General features: G+C 36.5%; 1 protein-coding gene across 3 annotated transcripts in view; it reads left to right on the plus strand.

Annotated features, from left to right (window-relative positions):
• TTC7B (tetratricopeptide repeat domain 7B) overlaps positions 1 to 18,270 on the plus strand; it is a 277,659-nt gene that overhangs the window by 174,171 nt on the left and 85,218 nt on the right. For all 3 annotated transcript variants that reach the window (XM_067556318.1, XM_067556316.1, XM_067556319.1), the window contains 2 exons: positions 2,953 to 3,069; positions 7,561 to 7,658. In XM_067556318.1, coding sequence (XP_067412419.1) covers positions 2,953 to 3,069; positions 7,561 to 7,658 — 215 coding nt within the window. The remainder of the gene's footprint in view (positions 1 to 2,952; positions 3,070 to 7,560; positions 7,659 to 18,270) is intronic.

Genomic DNA, 18,270 nt, shown 5'->3' on the forward strand with positions numbered 1-18,270 from the left:
TTTTTCATGTCTTGATGTGACTGTTAAGCCCTCTTCTTAATTTATTATTACTTTAAAAAGGGTGCAGAAGATTTCATTTTCTGTTTCTTTACTATTTAGTCCAAGATATTTTTTTCATGGACATTTTATCATCTTTTGTGTGTGGTATATTCTAAGGTGAGGTTTTCTTTGCCATCTGCTTTCATTGTCATTAGTTCTTGCCTTGCTTGCAGGTGTTACTGCTACTGTTTCTTTTAAATTCTGCACATTGAATTCTCCATTGTTCTATTGTATTGTATACGTGTTGTATACGACTTCCTTTAATTCAGCCCACACCTTTTTCAATTCCGTATCCTGAGTCGAGTGTTTGAAAGCTGTTATTTAATGTTAATTACAAGTTCCTTTTCAGCTAGATATGTTGCATATGACTTCCCTTAAGCTATGTGCTCTGAACATGTTTTTTGTACTATTTAAACTGTACAAAATCTAGATATCTAGCAGTATTGTCCCATCTTGATTCAAGAGAGCTTTTTCCTGTCTGATGCTACAGAAAGATGTCAAATGATGTTTTTGATGTACAGATTAAAACTATGAAAACAGACAGATAAAATATAGTCCAAGCAAAAGTGTTTGGAATTTGAATCTTCCATCAATATGTTAAGTAACATTCACTTTTATTAGTTTGTGTGGTTTATTTATAATTGATAAGATTATCAACATTTACAGTGGGCAGGTCAACACTAGAAGCGCTATGTCAGCGCAGCTGCACCAATGCCTATGCTAATGTGTCTATGTAGAATGTCTGGTGAAGATGCTATATGCTGAGAGGAGCACTTTCTTGTCGGCATAATTACTCCACCGCCACGGGAGGCGGAAGCTATGTCTCCCGCCAACATAGCGCCAGTGTGGACAGTGCTTAGGTCGCTGTAATTTAAGTCACTCGGGGAGATGTCTTTTTCACACCCTGAGCGACATAAGATTGACTTAAGTGGTACTGTAGACCTGCCTAGTGAGACAGAGAGAGAATCATGCAGTAATTACATAATTGTTTGTTCTCCATATACTGTTGTGAATACTTCTACCTGAGGATCACAAAGCACTTTACTGAATTCATCCTTTTAATGCCCCTGAAAGCTGCAAAGAAGTACTGTCCCCATTTTATATATCATGGAATCAAGTCACTGCAAATATGACTGATCAGGGCCATTTTCTAACATAACATCTTAAAAAGTGCAGCTGAAAGGACATCTTAGCATTTTATGCAAAGGAGCAGTTAAAAATGATCATCTTCATTAATTCTTTTCTATACTAAGTAATTATGATAGTAATATCATTTGCATTTATCTTTGCTTTTCCTGTGTGATCCATAATGCAAGATGCCATTTTGAACTCTGTTAGAAAAAGATTTAAATTGAAATCAAACCTGAGTTTGACCGTCTCTTGATAACATAATGCAGAGTGGAGGTAAATTTTCCTTGTCACTCGTACTATTGCTCTCTTCTAGTCCAATGATATCATTTCTATGGTCATTCCAATTTTCCATTGTAATTAACAAAGAAAACTTTCAAGTGGTAGTCATTGTTAAAAGTAGTTATTATGTATGGAACTGTGCAATTTTCCTCTTTGCCAGAGTGATTTACAGTTAAGGTTTTAAAATTCTTTCACTTATTGGTTACCATGGTATTTACCTACTACCGCATACCCTACACACACAAAAGTAGTAGTCACAATCCCAGCTAAGAAATGCTGTTGTGTCTTCTCAGACACCAAGTGCTTTTTTTCACTCTCCTTTTGGTTTCACTTAACATTGTTATATCTAGTTCTATCCTGACTAATGTAATGTCTTACTTAGACCTCTGTAAATGAACGTGTCTGGTTTGGGTGTGCATAGCCCACATCATAAAAGGTCATGGTTTCCATCAGGATAATGTATTGAAGCAGAAAGTAATATGAAAGTTTTCAATTCTGACTACAATGAGCCTCATTGTAATTACCCTCCCTATGAAAAATAACTATTAAGAGTACAGTGTTGCTGTAGCCATGCTGTGACATGCAGGTGTTAGACAGACACGGCAGGTGAAAGAGACAAGCTTTCGAGCTAGACAGAGCATACTTCATCTGTGTACGCTCTGTGTAGCTCAGAAGCTTATCTCTTTCACCAACTGAAGTTGGTCCAATAAAAGATATTGCCTCACCTGCCTTGTGGGTCTATCAAATTTACAGTATACCACTGAAGTTATTGGTTCCCAAGATTGGTGTGATAATGGTGGTGTATCATAGAAATTTTATTTTGTGTTTGCAGTCATAAAAAAGAACACTAAGCTTCCATCATGAATAAAAACAATTCCTGAAGTCAAATGTACAGTGATATATAAGATAAATGCTTTGTACACCACAGTTCCCAAGGATTGATATACATGGGTGCTATGTTAAAAGTATAATCAATGTCATCTTGGATTAAGATGGTGATTTTGGCACTGAACATAGTAGTCCATATATTTCCATGACTGTAATAAGCGTATTGAGTATATATTACAAGAAAAAATTACGTATAGGCTCACTTTAACATAGAAAAAGTTTAACTGAAGAATACCCCTAATTCAGACCAAGATTTACATTAATGCAAAATGTTATGAAAATCAAAAAATTGCATTATGCGTCCACAACAAAAAAAGAGTTGTATGGTACCACATATTACTTTACAAATAGAGCTCCTATTAGAATGATTTCTTTGTTTGTGATGTGTAAGATAAGGAGAAAAATACCTAAAGAATACAATTCCCAGGGCCTGGTACTATGAAGTCAATATTTCAGATTCCCCTCCAGTTTGGTTCTCTGTAGATAATATTGGGAACTTCTGTATTCTAATTTGTTTTCAAATCATTGCAAGGATTTCTCAAATGGAGATTAATGGTTTTTGCTTGAATGTGGCTCTTGGGGGGAAAAAAATTTTTTTTTTTTTCCCTCCCTTAGATTACTGTTTTCAAAAGTCAAACTGGAATCCCTGTGTAGAGGCCCAGATGAGGCACTCCTCACCTGCAAACATATGCTACAGATTTGGAAGTCCTGTTACAATCTGACTAACCCCAGGTAAGATCCCAAAGAAATCTTGGGTTTTGTCGCCTGTACATTGAACCTCATCAGAAGAATTCCAATTTAATCACAGTTCATAAATATTTTCTCTCGTATTTAGTGCTAAGATGGTTCTTGGGATATTAAGTATTTCTGGTTTCTAGGTACAAAAAGATTTATTTTAAATGCATTGCTCTATAATTTTCAGACACAAGTTGGTGGTTAATTACAAGAAGTTTTATGATAATGAAAGTTGAAAAGGCCTGATCTTAATTTTTTTTACTACATATTTGCATTTCTGCTTTTATTAGGTAAATTAGAGGTAAGTGGAACTCATTTATTGATTTCTGTTTTTCAAAAGGAAAAAGGGTTAAAGTCTGATATATTTAATATATAGTCAGAGTTGCATTTAACGGGGACTAAAACTCAACAAGTTCACTTCCTAATCACTAAGAGTATATACCCAACCATTTGATTACTAAAATAAAAGAGCCTGTGTCATCCATTATCTGGGGAGGAGGAGGAGGAGTGCTAGAAATTGTGCACAAGCTACTCCAATGGAAAGATTTTAGAAAGCAGAAGAGATTTTTGAGTGGGAAAGGAGAGAAGATAGGGCACAAAAGGTACTATTTATGAGTCCCTGATTCTGAGCTTTTGTCTCTGCTGGCCATAAGTTAGAGAAGCTATGGTGCTAATTTATACTAGTTGAGGCTCAGCATAGCAGAGGGAAGCCCTTCCCAGGACATCCCCTTCACCAAAGAGCATTTGATGCAAGGAATTAGCTCTGCCAAATTAACCATAATTGACCAGTTATGATCAAGTTTCTGGCCCTTGTCATTGCTTTAATGATGCAAAGGGCCTGACATGAGCACAGAACTGAGCACATAGCACTTCAAATTTATTTACCTTTCTGCCAATGGGAATATAAGCAATTTTACCACAAGGGAGATAAAGAGGTTCTATGCTCTCCATTGCGGTACCTTTTTATACCTGAAAATGTGGTTCTTCAAAATATCTGTCTAATCCCTTGTTTGTACTGGCTATATATGTTGTAGCTTTAGGTGTAGTTTATACAAAAATAGTTAGTATAAGGAATATTTCTATTTAATCTCAATTTCTATACTGTGTAACAATTTAAAAAGTGTGACAGATGTTGCTGCTGGGTGAGGAGTTTGTGCTGGAGAGCTATACTATATTTTTGTTTTTCTTCCATTAAAGGAAAAAAAATCCTTTTAGAAGACTTGTTGACATATCATGAGAACCATCTATTTAGCAACGAGTCCACTTAAACCTTCAGCCCTGCATTTTCTAAAAGCACCCCCGCCTGATTCATTAAAGAAATAAAGATCCTGTTTTCATATAAATGTCTGTAAGAACAGCTAATTTGGTTACTCATTGCTTGGTTATAATGTTCTTATTTTGTGACGTCTCAATCTTCTGCACAGTTTTTAGTTATGATTTCGCAGAGGATTCTTATTTAAGGTGGGAATAAGCAGTAGGAGCAGATGAACTCTTTAAAACGACTATATTATTTTCATGCAGATATTCCTCATGGAAATATAGTTTTTCGGGAAGAGATGTAGAAATAGGTTGAAAAAACATATATTCATATATCTATACATTTTTTCTTCAGAGTATGCTATAAGTATTTGCAAGACGAAATATTCTGTTCAGATTGTTAAACCAGTATGAAAAGGGAGTAGAATAGGACTGTTTGGTAAGGATCCAGATTCTGTCAGTAGGTTCTGAAGTGGCATTTGTCATTTGAAAAATATTTCTATTTCCCAGTTTATATATGGCAAAAGTGCCTCTTATCTGAATTTCCAGAATGCTGTGCTAAGCAGAATGGTTGTAATTTATTTACAAGCTTAATCTGAGTATCATGCCTGTGCATGTAACATTGTAAGCATATCTTTATACCTTCCTGCAATACGCAGTTACATTTGTGTGCAGTACAGATGTCTAACAATGCTTTGTAATTGCTTTCCTGATAGAGAGCTCAGTGTGCTCAGTGCTATCTTGCCTAAAAATACGTTAGTCAAGTAACAACTCCTCCAGATATCAGCAGGATTTCTGATCTGTACTGAACTATAAAAGCTTAGTATTCTCATTACATTAGCTTTTATATCAGTTCTGAATAAAATAGTTGCTTAACTCTCTTTATCTCTCCCTAAAGAACCTGAGAATCTCTGTCTCCTTATCTGACACTAACCTAGATTTTGAGGCCATTAATTTTGGTAAAAAAGCTCTTAACAATTCAGTTACAAAAATCTATAGAAATTACAATCAAGATGGAAGTGGATCTGAGGGGAAGGGGCCCATGAATAAATTCTGTGACACAGGAGACTTTGTTTTGTGAATCACATCACATTGGCAGTAGTGAGGTTGTGATATCACACACCTCTCTTATGTAGCACCTGATGTGGCATACCTCCCCTGATATAGCACTGACAGGGTTGTGATGATGTGACATACCTACCCTAATGTTCAGCATATTACCAGTTGTAGCTGAACATGGATCAGTATTATAAATAGAAAGGGGTTCCCTTTCTAATCTCATTGTGCTGCTGAATGAAAGTTCCCTTTCCTGATTAGCTCTACTTGCTATGGCACATATCTCTGGTTGCAATCCGATCACCTTTTGTAGGAGAAAGTTGGATTCAGTGTCCTCATTAATCTGTTACTTATGAGAATAACTGGACAGAACATACAAAATAAACATGCTAATCACTACACTTCCCCCTGGCTTTGATCTTATACAACACAAGAAAACAATCTGCTCTTTGTTGTTGAACGTCATTTCCAGCATATAAATAAATGTTTGCTCACTAATTGGCTATAAAACCTTAGAATTCTACTACTCTCTAACTCCCTTATTCTAAGGTATAAGGCTTTTAGGATTAAGGAGTAATACTTATATCAAATGCAGTGCATCTGTAGTCTCGTTGCTAAAGTATATTGAAAATTAAGATGGGCTCTTCCTCTTCTTTTTCTTTAATTTTTTCTCATTAGAATTGCAATTTGATGTACTTACCTCCTTAAACCAACTCAGCATAATTAAGGGAGTAGAATGTACATGCATATAATTTTCATTCCATTTCTGTACATTGAATAGGAAGAGCTAGGACACAGCCTGAATTAGGAGCAGTCTAGACATTGTCACGTACAGACTTATTTTGGCATAAATATCAAAATGTGAACTAACTACGGGAGGAAACCAGATAACCATCCAGAATGTCAGTGTAGTAATTAAAAGGTAATTTACATTGAATCCTAAACGATATTTGGCGTGACATTGTCCCTGGGCTGAAGAAGCAATTAATACAGCAGTTACCAGAACATATGTTCCAGCTGATGTAATAACTATAGCTGATAGTCTGCGTCCCAGAAAGTTCTCTTCTGTTTCCTGTGGATTTCTATGATAGCATCACTTTGCAGGGAAATTTCAGTCTAGCAATGACGCTAGTGTCATGCAAGATCTTATTGGTAACATTTTAGCAACAGCTGCATAAAGAGAGGAAATAGATTAACAGCCCTAGAAACAAAAGTTATCTATTTATCCACAGAATATTTAAGGCACAGAGAGCATCAGTATGAGCTTTCCCTCGCTATCCTGCTAATGTGCCTCACCATCAACCTGGAGGGACACTTGAAGGGTGAGAGAAAATTCATTCTCCAGTCCCATTAAGGCCTGGCCCTTCTGCTGAAACTGCCAGTCAGGGTGCCAAAAGTGTTGGTTTATTTTGTATGTGAACAAAGAAATGGACTAATAGACCAATTTTTTTTCACATAGGCTGCCAAATCAGCTAGGTAGGTGTCAGTGACTGAAAGTCAAACTAGACTAGACTCAAATGTAGTGAACCAGAAGTGAAAGGTTTTTATAGTAATTCATTACCCATCTCCTGTACTATCTGTATTTATACAAATGTTACTGCCCTAAATTTAATTAAGTATAAAACTGAACTGATTCATCTGCAAAACATCCCCTCTTCTTCAGATCCCTTCTTAAAACTCAGCTCTTTGAGCAGTTCTTTTACTTTTCAGTAATCCCCACAGGTTCACTTGAACTTCAACTCTTTGTCCTGTGTTTTTGTTTGGATGTGTTTAGATTCTATGTTCTTTAGGACTGTCGTCATCTTATTAATTGCCCTGTAAATTTCTTGTATTGTGCACTAGTTTAATAACTTGAGTCTGAGTATATACTTTGCTTGTAAAGCTATAACATTATATGAATCACTTTAAATGTTTTTCTTTTGTGCCCATTTTGATTGACTTTATTATGGAACAAGAACTACTAAAATAAGTATGGATTACATTTTTACCTATATTTTATTTAGTAGTTGGTCGATGACTGAATGTTTGGCCATGTTTAATACTAAACTTTGATTATCACTATCCACATTTTTTTAAAGAACATGTGAGGAGGGACAGTACATAAATTGTATCTCAACAATCAATGTTTGATTTTATATTTTAAATTACTTATACTTTTTAAATATTGTGTTACAGTGATTCTGGACGTGGGAGCAGTCTGTTAGACAGAGCCATTGCTGACAGACGACAGCTCAATACGATTACATTACCTGACTTCAGTGACCCTGAAACAGGTGAGAATTAACATCTTGAAAAATAAAGTAGAATAGATAACGTGGCTCAGTGTCGTCAGTTAAATCTTACAAAGTAAAATGACCAAAGCAATTGGTGTAAGAGGTGGCTATTTTTGATCTATATATCTTCAGCATTGTAAATTTAAAAATAAAAATTGCGATATCAAGTTTGTTTGAGGAGATACTTGCACTATGACTTTATTTTTATTAATGTATTTCTTTTTTGTTTTTAAAAGTACTCTTTGCCCAGGCCTGCCAGTGCATTTATATTAGTAAAATATATATAAAAACATTTTAGGGAGTGTTACTATACTTACCATTAAATATTTAATAATGATTAAAAATTCTAGGTAGGGACTGATACTTTACATTGATACATTCCCTTGGTATCTGAGCATTTCTGAGTGAATTTTTTCTTTGTAATATTTAAAAAGCAAATTAGGAAAACAAAGAGAACTCCCTCTCACCCCTTCAAAAAAAATTAAGAATTTCTTTAGTTATTTTTTAGCACTGTGTATTTGAAAACAGGTTTCACTTTGGGTGCGTTCACAATGGAGGCTAATAGCTTTTGGCATTTTGAGAGAAATAAATATTTTACAACTCATCAATCTGTTGAAATATAATGTAACAGCAGAATTATTCAATAGTAAAAAATTGTACTTGCCTGCTTTATTTCTGAAACCATCAAGTTGGATCAGATGTGCACTCTCACATGCACGAAGAGGTGCATTTTTTGCCATTATAATAGCTATTCAGTTATAAATGTCTTATTTCCGAGAATTATAAAGGCTTGATGCAGTGTGTACTTTACCATAGCAAGAAGTCATACATTAGGATATTTTCTGCTTTCATATTCTTATGTGCACTTGCAATTTAAAAAAGCATTCTAATTAAAAATATGAAATTTGGCTTGTGATTATTCCACATTTTGGGCTAGCTCACTGTTTTTTTTTTTATCAAGGAAATACAAAAAATGAAATATGAAATTTTAAAATCCTGCTATTTATGCATGTAAAGAAACATTTGTTTTTCAAGCAGGTACCAAGATTCTTTAGAGTCTTGAGGACACTCTATTTTACTTCTCCAGTTATTCAGACCATGAACAGTAGTCACTGCCTTTATAGCCTGAATTCTCTTTAGGGACCTTCATCACTCATTCAGAGAGTGGAAAGAGCCCTGACATGTATTCAGTTGAGGACCAAGGGAGGGTTGAAAGGTGAAACCCAAGGAGGGCAAAAGGGGGTTTAAGTTTATACTTTTACTCTAGGATTTATTGGGGGATTCCAGGGGAGAGTCCTGGGTATCCTAGCCCTGTGAGAAGGGTGAATTTAGGCTGTGGGAGAGGCCTGCTTACAGGCTTGGTAGGAAGAAGTCCAGGGAGGTAACAGCAAGTAGTCTGAGGGATTGAAATTTGACTGCCTGTCTTAGGGTCCCTGGACTGGAACCCAGTACAGAGTGAGCCTGGGTTCCTCTAGTATCCCCCTGGTAAGGTGGTGTGAAACTCCTGAGAAGGGGTATAGACAACTGAAAATCTGAATAAAGAACATATGAACCACGGGCCGAGGTTCAAGTATGGTGGATTGAACAGAGGGATTAGAATGTTGTTCGTTGGACTTTTTGTTACCCCAGAAGTGATTGAACTAAAATATAACCTGGCCGGATGTCCAATCAGAAGAGGCAGACCGCTGCAGAATCAGAGCGGTCTGTCAGCTGAACAAGAACCTGCTTACACCATGCCAAGCCACAAGGGAACATGTCAGCAGTGAGTCCATTCTTCTATGGTCCTCTCTTTTGCTTCTTTATAAAATTTAAAGGGACTGAAATTTTGACAGGGTTTTTGTTCTTAGTAGTAGTAGTAATAATAATAATAATAATTACAACATCAATATTGTAGCAACATCCAAAAATTCCAATATGGATTTAGGGCTTATTGTGCTCATGCTGTACAAACACAAAAGAGGAAACATTTCTTGCACCAAAGAGCTTACAATTTCACTTAGAAATTCAGGTTTTCAACTACCCTCTTTATCTAGTACACTGTATATATGGATGGGGAAGTAAAAGGATTATGACTCTACAGGTACCAAGGAAGTACCAACTTAACATGTTGATTAGGAGAGAAGGGTGTTTTAGGTAGGTAGCTTAAAACTCCTTGATTTTTACTTTGATAACACCTGCTTAATTCAAATGAGAGGAACCATTTGAAGGTAAAGGTCTTAGATGATAGAAATGCAGGGATGTTGAATCTTTATGGGCTCCGAGAGCTCCCACTCCAGTTCAGTGGATCTGAATAAAAGATGGAAGAACAGACCTGACATTTTTGATAGTTTTAAAGTAAAAATTAACAGAAAAAAAAATACCTTCATGAGGGCAACATTCAGTCCTTCCTTGTATATCAGAAAGAAACAAAAAGGGAGGAGGGGAGGGAGTTAAATTTAATCTGTTTTTTTTCTTTATAAGTCATCTTTTAAGTGATGAGTCCCTTATCCACACAGCTGAGCAGCATACCTAGTCTATGCTGACCTAGGGAACAAGAGACTACAGCTAAAAATCGTACAAGAGGCCTTGTCTTTCTATACAAAAACTTGTATCAGTTTAACTAAAGGTGTATTTAAACTAAATGCTAAACTGGTGCAAAATCCTGTGTAGATAATCTTATTTCCAATTAAGAGTTTCAATTGTCTATTTAACATAAGTCAGTTCCTTGCCAACTTAAACTAAACTGAAATAAGCTACTCAAAATAAGTGTTTCCACAGGGATGTGCACCAGTTTAACTAAACACGCTTAATAGATTTAAGTTACATCTGTGCGATTTTCTAGTGTGGACAAGCCCAGAATTTCTTCTGTTCACAAGACTAAAATGTTAGTGCTAATCTTCTGGTCATGTCATATCAGCCCACCTAAAATCCTTCTGCACTTTCAGCTGGATACCATATCTTCAGTTCATATGAATGATACATATCTGTATCTACCATCCAGTCAGTGATAAGTATATACATACACAACTACACGCATGGAAACAGTTTAATAAATCACTAGAAGGACTTTTCGAGCTAACTCACACTGATAGTTGGGTGTCTTTACCTTTCATTGAGCTTTCAGGTTGTATAACACACAGATTGCTCAGGAGGTTCACCTGGCTATTTTGGTTCAGGTAAGTAACTTTAGGCCTTTTAAACTCATGCTATTTGATTTATTATGTGGTAGTTTTAGCTCACTTATTTTTGGCCTAATGTAATAGAAAGGAAAATTATTAGCTGGTTTTTAAACCAGATTGTCTAGGACCTTGTTTTTCCTTAAATAAAATGACAGTTTAGAATATATTAAAGAAAATTTGCTTGCCAAATTAATTGATTTTGATTAAATCTAGTTTTCTGGTTTTCCTGGTTTCTAGTTGTATCATACAAGATAATGTACTTTGTAAAGTTGTTTAAAGAAATAAGTAATACTTGCTTTCTGCAGAAATCACCTTCGTACTACTGAGTAGTGAAATAAATGCTTTGCATTATATAATTTCCTTTTTGACATTCATAAGTCCATTAAAACCCTATTCTTGGATCTTTTTTCCTTTTTTCAATTTTTTCTTTCATTTTTTTAGCTTCCAATACTTCCTCATCTTCTCCTTTCTCAATAGCAGAATCTCCTCTCCACCTGTTTGTATTTTCTCATTCTTCCCACCCTCATCGCAAATCTGATATCTTTGTCTGGCCCCATGCAGCCTACCCATATTGCGATCATGTTCCTGGGCCTCACGCACCTTCTCTCTGTAAACTGGTTATCTCTTCCTGATAGGCGTGTTAATTTGCTCTTTTTTTTTATTCTGATAATCTCCATAACTAATAAACAGTGTTTGCATTTAAAGCATTTTAAATTTCAAAACATTAGGTGCAACTGGAACCTGCCTATTCAGATGGCACTTGGTTAACTAGTGAGAGAAAATTATTAAAAATACAAACATTTGTAGTGTATGAGGAAATTTTAATAGGTAATATTGGAGTGCCCAAAGATCTACAGTTTTGAATAGTGTCCCAAACTCATGGTTGTGTCACAGTGAAATAGATGGGAGGAGAAAGGGATTATCAATCAATATTGTTTTATAGCATCTGTAATATGTATTGCAGTAAAGCATATCTGGTAATGAACCTGGAATAGTCAGTTCAGTTACTGGTAGTCTTTGCATCAGAGGACTGTAACATCTACAAGGTTTGTCTTTCTCATCCATAAGCTTTAATAATTTATTTTACGTTGTTGGGTCCTTCATTAACAACTATAATTTATAGCAGCTATCTTTTCCTGAAATCTTGCACCAAGGAGGAAAATGCATCAAATAATATGTAGCATTCATTTTGCATATTGCAACTCATTTTTTTTTTTTTTAAATAGACTCACAGGGGCTATATTTTATTTGCTTTATTGTTCTGCTCATATAAACCCTCTGTAGGCATGATTCTTCTGTCACTTAAAATTCTACAAATTGCATAGTGATGCTACCAAAATAAATCTGGTGATGGTGTAGTGACATCTTGTTTTCTAAACAGTTTTCTAAATATTTTTCTCAATTTATATTTGTACTCCTTCCCTTAGGTTGCTTAGTATTGATATTCCTGACCCTCACTGTTAGCCTTAGATTTAAGACTATTTGATTTCACTGTTACACCGCAATAATCCAGTGTGCTGAAGTTCAGTTTTGATATTAGTTGCTGGCCATCTTCCTTGATATTTTAAATGTTGAAATCCATGGAAGTATGAATGTTTCTTTAGACTGCAGGGTACTTAGATATAAGGCTTAAGAAGTTGAAAGCTGTGTTCCACTGGGTAGCACTTTAATACCTGATTAATTGATGAAATATTGTGGATTTTGCACTGTGCTTCCACAGGGCATACTACTATAATATGGAATATCCCATGCAGCGTTAGATTGTTTGTTTATTCTTTGTGGAGCTATGAGTCACTGGGAGTTCCACAGGGATGCCTGACAAATAATGAGAAAATGCAGAAGTGCAAACACAGACTTAAGTGGTATAAAGTCTGAGTTTTCCATTTCTAATAAAAGCTACAATATTAATGAGGAAAAGGGCTTTCTAGATTGCCTGATGAGGTAGGGAAGCTCATCTTCAAATGCTGACTGGGCATAAAAGCAGAATGTCCGATTCTTATATAGAATGTAAACCGTTGGTGAGATTCAAAGCTTTGGGTGTTTTTTCCCTTTACACTATATAAATAAAAACATAGTCCCAGACCCTCATAGTTTCTAGGTGTATAACTTTCAGGGCTGAAGATCATGGGCTGCATATTTTTATTCAACTCTCCATCTTCCTGTAATAGAAACAAAACACACATCATAAATATTTGGTTCATCCTCCTGTACTGGTGACAACTAAAATGATTTTAAAGGTTGTAATAACCCCCCTCTTTAAAAAGAAATTATTGAAAGCTGTCTGCAGTACTCCTTTCTTAGAACTTTCACTGTCTTGGAAAACAATAAACCTTTTTTCAGTTTGTAAGTAGTATTCACTATACAGGCTTACTTTTAATTTCTAAAGGACTTAAAAATCGCATATTCCTCCACCACAGAATGTAAATGTTATTTATCAGTAATGGAAGTTTGATACAGTGTGTAAAGCTCAGCTGATGCAGTTTATCCATTTAGTCACCCTGAGGGCTGTAATCTTATAGAATCTGAATGCTTTCAACCAACTCTTGAATTTAATTATTAAAGAGGCAGTATTCATTTCTTGAGGGCTGTAAATAAAGGTATTTCGGGAAGGTCTTGTATAGAATAATGGTCAGTCACCAGTAATTTTTATTATTAAAGTTTTTAAGCCACCACTGTTAGTAAGCATTGCAGTGGTCTAATATGTAATTTTACTACTGTTAGTTGAACTAATAGTGGGCTATTGTTTTCTTTTCTGAGAGATGTTCCATTCCCTGGAATAGTGATTGTAGGAGGAAATCTAAAGACCTCTACAAAGAGAATAAAATAAAGAACAGATACATTTTAAGACAGTTTTATGTTCGTTTAGCTAGTATAGCAAATTGTGGTGTTTGTGTTTTCCATTTGTTAACCTTTTCACTTTAAAATAGATGTCTCCAAAGTAGCAGAGATACTTTACTTTATTAACTATGGGGAGGAGGTGGGGGCGCGAAGTAAGGAAAATTGAGAAGAGCTGTATATCTTTTGCTGCACATATGTGTCTGTTCAGTGCAGCTAGACCTGTGCAGATTTGAAGAAGAGCTCTGTCTAAGCTTGAAAGCTTGTGTCTCTCACCAGCGGAAGTTGTAGTCCAGTAAAAGATATTACCTTACCCACTTTGTCTCAGTGCAGATAGTGTTATTTAGGGAACTAAGGAGAAGAGTATACTAAATCTTATTACCCAGACTTGGCTTTCTTGAAATGTTCCTCTACCTAAATTGATAATTAACATTGCAACTTCTGTGTGAGGAAAAGTCTCAGATGCCCTGTGAATATTCAGTAGAAAGAGTGTAAATTTTAACTGAAACATCTGCTTTATTTAGCCCTGCAGAAGGTACTGTCTCTTTACACAAAATGTGTTTGCTTGCATTAGCACACAATCCAATGCATGTTAAACCATTAATATTTTTGAATGCTTTAATACCTGCTTTTTGTGCATGTGAAATTGAAAGTATTCTTCATTCTGCCTGAGTATTTGTTAAATTCAGATCTCTCTTTCCTTGAATAAGACATTGTTCCATTAAATTTTATTTATAAAGCGACTTTCCTTTTCTAGTGTCAGAGCAAGAATATATGAAGGACTCTCATTAAGTCAAGTATTTAATGTTGCAATTTATTTAGAAATTACCAAGAAAATTACTAGGAAAGCCATGACATCTTCAGTGTGACAGACATGGATTTTATTATAATTTTCTTTTACACAGGCATACTTACAGACAGAGTGTAGATGAGAACATTGGTTTCATCTAGGCTTCATGACCAAATGGAATTTTAGAAGACATTACAGAGATAATCTGTACATTTAGGGCATTGTTGTATTTGCTGAAATCAGGCAATAAGCAAGTATTTGAGATGGAAAGGACTTCTCAGAGCAAATGCCAGTAAAAATGGTGACTGTTCAGTAATCACCTTGTCACAATGTCAGGCTTCCTTAGAAATTGGTTTACATTATGGCAGATGAAGTCTCCTATTGAATTAAAACATTCAAACAAGCACAGGCTGATCCTAAACTGATAAAATGTTGGTTTAGTGACACAAATTCTCTCCTCATAAATCCTGAATAGTGATTGCAAAAGGAAAATTAGAAGGAAGTGTAACAAAGTATTTCTCAACAAAAATGTGCCATGAAATAAAAAGTAAGACAGCAAATCTCACATCATTTACAATGTATGAGGTAATTACTATTTTCAGATGTTGTTCAGGTGGTAACTAATTACATGAGTTCTTCAACTTGCAAAAACAGTAACATTCCCACCACTGAGACCATCTTAGCATTTTAGTATCAAATATGAACCCTAGTAAAAAAATAAAACCAACAAGCCAAAAGTGATAGCAGAGATCCATTAGGCTGGTGTATTATGACTAGTTTTCTTTCCCAGACCTCTCTTGCCTTTTTCAGAAATTTGATTTCAAAAGAATCTTAAGTTTCTTTCTTGACGAAATACAACCCTTCCTCAGGTCTTCACAACATTCATGCTTGCATCCCGATTATAGCAGTTGTTCAACAAGTTCTCTGTATGTGTTACAATTTTTGATAAAGAGATAATGGAGTGTTTTATAGCATATTCAGCTGGACACAAATTGGCCTTCATGATAAATTGTGATGGCCTGGGTAGTGATTAAAGAATACAGATTATATATATTCCTGGTTGAAGCAATGAAGCCCCTTTAGAAGATGGAAGGGGGATAAAATTGAGTGAAATGCAGCAACAAAACCTTGCTGGGGAGGGCTCAGCAATTGGGAAAGGAATGTGATTGGCTGAGAGCTTATAACCACACAAACAAAACTAGCAGAGATCTATGTGATGCTGGGGAGAGAGCAGAGTGAATATGAAGTAGAGTGGAACAGGGAGCCAGAATGTAGGCAGTTAGCACCATAGCAAGTGTGCGATGTAAAACAAGAAACCTGCATTTTAAGTAAGAAAATTTTTGAAGAAAATGTAGAAGAAAGGCAAAGTGAACATTGGGCACTCAAAACTCTGCTTTTAAGAGAACTGCTCCCAGTGGTTTAGTTGTCCACAGACTGTTAAGAGAAACTGTGTACCATGCATTTCAACTGGAAGAGCCATGAATGAGCCGAATGCTAATTAATTGTGGTAATACCAGAGAAGCATGAGGTATTATGGGATTAGAGTTTTGGGGATAAGTGTGACACATGGTCAAGATGCTTGATTTGATCACTGAAAAGACTGTGTGACTATAAAAAGGAGACAGTGTAAAGAGGCATAGTTTGGGCATGATGACGATCCAGTGGTAGTGTTGACAAGAGACTCACAAAAAACAGGGACTGCAGGTGGCTGTACTTGAGTCTATCCCATCCTTTGGAGAAGGGCTGTGGAAACTACTTAGAGACAACTAAGGCTTGGTCTACGCTAGAGAGCTTTGTTGAAAAAAACTGACTATTGTCATCCTGATGTACACACTACAATGACCCTCCCACCCACAGAACTGCCCTGTTTTGTCAACAAAATAAAACGACCTCAACGAGAGGTGTAGGGATTTTGTCTGCAGAGCTAGGGCGTCCCCTTGCAGCAGTGGAGGGGCTGTCATTCTTGTCAATTTCACCACTCCGATAGTGAAATTGACAAGAAAGGTAGGGGCAGCTGGAGTCTGGCTCTTGCTGGGACCAGAGAGGATGGGGCAGCTGGTGGCCACTGCCAACGGGGACGTGGGTGGCTGCCACCCAGTTCCCAGCTGCGCATCGGGACAAGGCGGGAGGCAGGTGGCTGGCACCGACCTTCCAGCTGGGAGCTGGGACCAGGTGGGATGCAGACAGCTTCTCGGCTTCCCAAGGCACAGGCGGCTACCGAGCCAGGGCGCGGGTGGCTGCCACCCAGCTGTGAGCCCAGGAGGCTGCCGCCCAGCTCCTGGCTGTGAGCCAGGGTGTGGGAAGCTGCCGTCGAGCTGCGAGCCAGGACCGGAGGTAGGGAAAAGGCCCTGCAGCTGCCAGGAACTGGGGGGACAAACCACAGGGTGCCCAGGAGCCCTCAACTCCCTCCACACCGCCCCTTAGGTTGGTGGAAGTGCTCCTGGTGAGGACGCACTCCATCGACCGAAGGAGAGCAGTGTGAACATCAGCCACCACTATGATTATAAATATGTCAACTTATTTTTTTAGTGTAGACAAGGCCTAAGACACAGACAATCAGATCAGGAAGCCATGGGGGGAAAAAGCAAAAATGGTGTAGTTCTGATTTGATGTTTTGTGTAAATAATGCCCAATCCAGGCTATATACCTGAGACTTCTTTTTCTTTGCTGTTCGATAGCAATTAACTGCCAGCACCTCTATACTACATTAAACTCCTCAACCTTTGAAACAGGTTGAAGCAAAGAAGAATGAAAAACAAAAGCTGTGATTTTTAAAGGGATCTAGAGGAGTTAGGCACACACATCCCATTGGGTTTCCCTTACATTAAACTTCCAAATTTCAAAGAAAACACTGTTACAGGCCACGTGGACTAATTTGGAAAGTTTGGTCCAAGGATTCGATTAGCAGAGGATAATAAGGGAGTTTTGAAATTGATTCATTTGAATGGTTATTAATTCTTAATAGATTAGAACTGCAATCACCATTTCTGAAATAATTTGAGTTTATGTGAAATTCCATGTCCATTGTTTGATTGTAAATGTTTAAAATATGTATTAATCTAGTGAAAATTAGGATTAATTTTCTATTAATTTAATGGAATAAGGAAGCATATATTTGTAACATCTGTATATTTTATTTAGATAATTGAATATTGAAATACAACTAAGAAATAAAATCTTAAGTGAAAAGTATTATACATTTATACATTTTTACACAAAACTGCAAAGATTGTGTGAATTGATCCTTTCTGAAAAGATTTGGAAAATGAAAAACTTAAGAGGGCACTATGCAACTCCAAATAACAAGTCTGAGGTAGGAATCAGTTGTCAGGTGGCTAGTTATGATTCATATTTCACAAGTCTCGGAGGTTTTGGAACAAACTGATCAATTAAACAGTAATTCACCAGGACCAGATGGTATTCCCCCAAAAGTCCTGAAGAAACTCAAATTTGAAATTGTAGGTGGTATCGCTTAAATCAGCCTCTGTATCAGATGACTAGAGAGTAGCTAATATAATGCCAATTTTTAAAAAAGATTCCAGAGGCAATCCTGGCAATTACAGGTCAGCAAGTCCAACTTCCCTACTAGTCTAATTGGTTGAATCTTTAGCAAAGAGCAGAATTATCAGATGCATAAGATGAACATGGTATGTTGGGGAAGAGTCAACATGGCTTTTGTAAAGGGAAATCATGCCTCATTAATCCTTTAGAAATTTCTGAGGGTGTCAACAAGCATGTGGACAAGGTTGATCCAGTTGATAAAGTGTACTTGGACTTTCAAAAAGCCTTTGACAAGGTCCCTCACCAAAGGCTCTTACACAAAGTAAAC

The sequence above is a fragment of the Emydura macquarii genome, unplaced genomic scaffold, assembly GCF_026122565.2.
Source record: "Emydura macquarii macquarii isolate MOO-44397 ecotype Brisbane River unplaced genomic scaffold, CSIRO-AGI_Emac_v2 contig_1713, whole genome shotgun sequence".
Classification (NCBI taxonomy): Eukaryota; Metazoa; Chordata; order Testudines; family Chelidae; genus Emydura; species Emydura macquarii.